Raw genomic sequence first — 2,785 nt, 5'->3', positions numbered from 1 at the left:
CAATCTCTTAGAATGTTTTGGTAAGTGGACAATTTTTAAATTAAAATTGGGTAAATGATCATTTTCTGTACGAGTATAACAATAATATCTTAGCTTCACAAATAGATTCAATCAGCTAATTTGCCATGTCACGGAGTTTGAAGTTGAACCTCACAGGCCATAATCATCTATTTTTAAGTCGAAAGAAAATTTTTAAAAGTGCAAAAAATTTCAGACAGTTAGTTACGACGAAGAACAGTAAGAAATGCTAGAAAAGTACTCATGGCACCTATATAGTTACGACGAAGAACAGTAAGAAATGCTAGAAAAGTACTCCCGGAACCCATTAATAGTCGACATATTGGATCAAATTTTCTCCAACCGTAAACATGGCATATTGGCATTTCTAGGGGAGTGTATCATAATTCATTTCCCAATCACCTATATAATAACATTATTAATGTGCTTAGTCCAGATCTTTTGATTTTTGTGCTTAATCCAGGTTACGTTCGCACACAAGTTGACAAAACATCCATCAAGCTAAACCCACACAAATATTTTTCTTCGTACTGGGACCCACCACCAAATGCTTGCCACGTCAACCCACGCAACGTGTCCCCACGCACCACCAAGTTGACCTCGCAAAACACCAAACTGTAGTACAAACCGTTCCCAGTCGAATCAGTCCTTTCGTTACGGTCGTACGTACAACCCAACCGTAACAACAATGCGGAATCTAATTATATAATCAACCATTCCACGCTTATCACTGTAATCCCACCCTAATTGATTAGCTCTCTTCCAAAAACCCTCCCCTCCACATGAAAATCCCACGATGTCAACTCCCCCAAGTAACTCACCCCCTCAGGGGAAGGTCGCTTCTCCTCTCTCTCTCTCTTTCTTTCTGTCTCTCTCTAAACTAATAATTTCTCCGGTACTTTTCTAAAGGAACCATCTCTGAATTTGATTTCATTATCAATGGCATCATCATCGTCATCACTTTTCTCCTCCACCACGCAAAACCACGCAGCATTACCCCTGTATGCTGACCAGGTTCTTTTTCTTTCGTTTTTTGATGCTCTGGGGAAAATGGACTTCTCATGGATGGTGGACTTTCTCAAGGGCATGGTGAAGCCTCTGGCCGCCACCGTGGTGGTGCTGCTGGCGGTGGCGCTGTCGCATGTACAGAAGCTGGGTTTGGGTGGCGAGATGGTTTACTCTATTGCCAGGGCGTTTGTGCAGCTTTCGATTATTGGGTTTGTTTTGCAGTTCATTTTCACTAGGGATAATGCTATTTGGATCATTCTTGCTTACCTTTTCATGGTAATTCGTCCCTCTGTCTCTATTCTTGTCCACTCTGTGTTTGATTTCTATAGAAGCTCAATACCCTTCATGGATTTAGCTTATGTAGCTTCTTGTCCGGTTCAATTTTGGTTTTTTTCAGAGGTCTCTGTTTTTGCTCTGCTCCTTGGTGAAAATCAAAACTGAGAAAGTCACTCTGTTTAACATGGTTGGGGGGTCTCCGATTTTTACTCCAACCTATAAAAAGAACTGAATTCGAAACACCAGAGAACATCTCAACTAATTGATTTAACCATCATGATTGTTCCAGTATTTGATAATTATGACCTTATGTGATTGTTACTCTCCTGCAGGTCTCTGTTGCTGGCTACACAGCAGGTCAAAGGGCTAAACATGTTCCTAGAGGGAAGTATGTTGCAGGGGCATCAATATTGGTTGGAACTTCAATTACAATGTTCCTTCTTATTGTGCTCAATGTATTCCCCTTCACTCCAAGATATATTATCCCTGTTGCCGGAATGATGGTCGGAAATGCAATGACAGTAACCGGGGTTACAATGAAAAGACTTCGAGATGATATCCGAACTCAAATGAACTTGGTACGTTTTCTGTAATTCTGTCATATAAAAGTAATGTTATCTTAAGCTATTTTCGGTAACGGGGCCATAGAGCTTTATTTGTTAATAGCATTCTCTTTATTAATATATACACGTGGTTATAAGTTTGAATCTCTTTATATTATTGCGTTGTTAATAATTTAGTGATATATAAATAGTATCAATATCTAATGTATGCTTTTTATATATATATATATATATATATATATATATATATATATCCTCAGACTTTCTATGTTATCAATTGTAAAACACTTAAATGTGGATTAACAATCTCATAGATTAGCATGTATAACTCTTTAGCTAATGCTATTTTGATTTTGAACATTTTCTATCAAGTCGAATTAACGGATTTTGATTTACAGGTGGAGACGGCATTAGCTCTAGGAGCAACACCACGCCAAGCAACACTTCAACAGGTGAAGAGAGCTTTGGTGATTTCTCTGTCTCCGGTTCTAGACAACGCAAAAACCGTCGGTCTCATCTCACTTCCTGGAGCAATGACTGGACTCATAATGGGAGGAGCTTCTCCCCTAGAGGCCATTCAGCTACAGATTGTTGTCATGAACTTTCTAATTGGTGCATCTACAATTAGCAGCATCTTGTCAACATATCTGTGTTGGCCTGCCTTCTTTACCAAAGCTTATCAGTTAGAGACCAAGGTCTTCTCCACAGAATAGTATTTCAGTTATGAATGCATTCGAAACAAATACCGGAGGATACAGTAGCTATATTTCAACTTTCAAGTGTTGGATTATTGTACAATATTATTGTATCATCACGTACCAGTCAGTTTTGAAGTGATAAATCTAGCTGTAAGATGTACTCCTCTGTAATAAGTTAATAACATGAACACTTTCGCATCCCTTAGTTATAGATTAATTGGT

At 38.6% G+C, this 2,785-nt stretch overlaps 1 protein-coding gene across 1 annotated transcript; it reads left to right on the top strand.

Moving 5' to 3' along the window:
• The first annotated feature begins 750 nt into the window (after positions 1-750).
• LOC112192861 (protein ALUMINUM SENSITIVE 3) lies at positions 751-2,785 on the top strand. Its single transcript, XM_040516716.1, has 3 exons — positions 751-1,302; positions 1,635-1,880; positions 2,264-2,785. Exons 1-3 carry the CDS (start codon positions 958-960, stop codon positions 2,576-2,578), a joined length of 906 nt encoding a protein of 301 aa, XP_040372650.1. The 5' UTR covers positions 751-957; the 3' UTR covers positions 2,579-2,785.

This window comes from Rosa chinensis, chromosome 3 (assembly GCF_002994745.2).
Source record: "Rosa chinensis cultivar Old Blush chromosome 3, RchiOBHm-V2, whole genome shotgun sequence".
NCBI lineage: Eukaryota > Viridiplantae > Streptophyta > Magnoliopsida > Rosales > Rosaceae > Rosa > Rosa chinensis.
This window is presented reverse-complemented; position numbering and strand designations above follow the sequence as displayed.

Bases quoted from the DNA above. Each gene is read 5' to 3' on its own strand.
- LOC112192861 (XM_040516716.1), top strand. From the start codon at position 958: ATGGCATCATCATCGTCATCACTTTTCTCCTCCACCACGCAAAACCAC. The intron at 1,303-1,634 runs GTAATTCGTCCC...ACTCTCCTGCAG, and splicing joins TTCTTGCTTACCTTTTCATG to GTCTCTGTTGCTGGCTACAC. The intron at 1,881-2,263 runs GTACGTTTTCTG...TTTGATTTACAG, and splicing joins TCCGAACTCAAATGAACTTG to GTGGAGACGGCATTAGCTCT.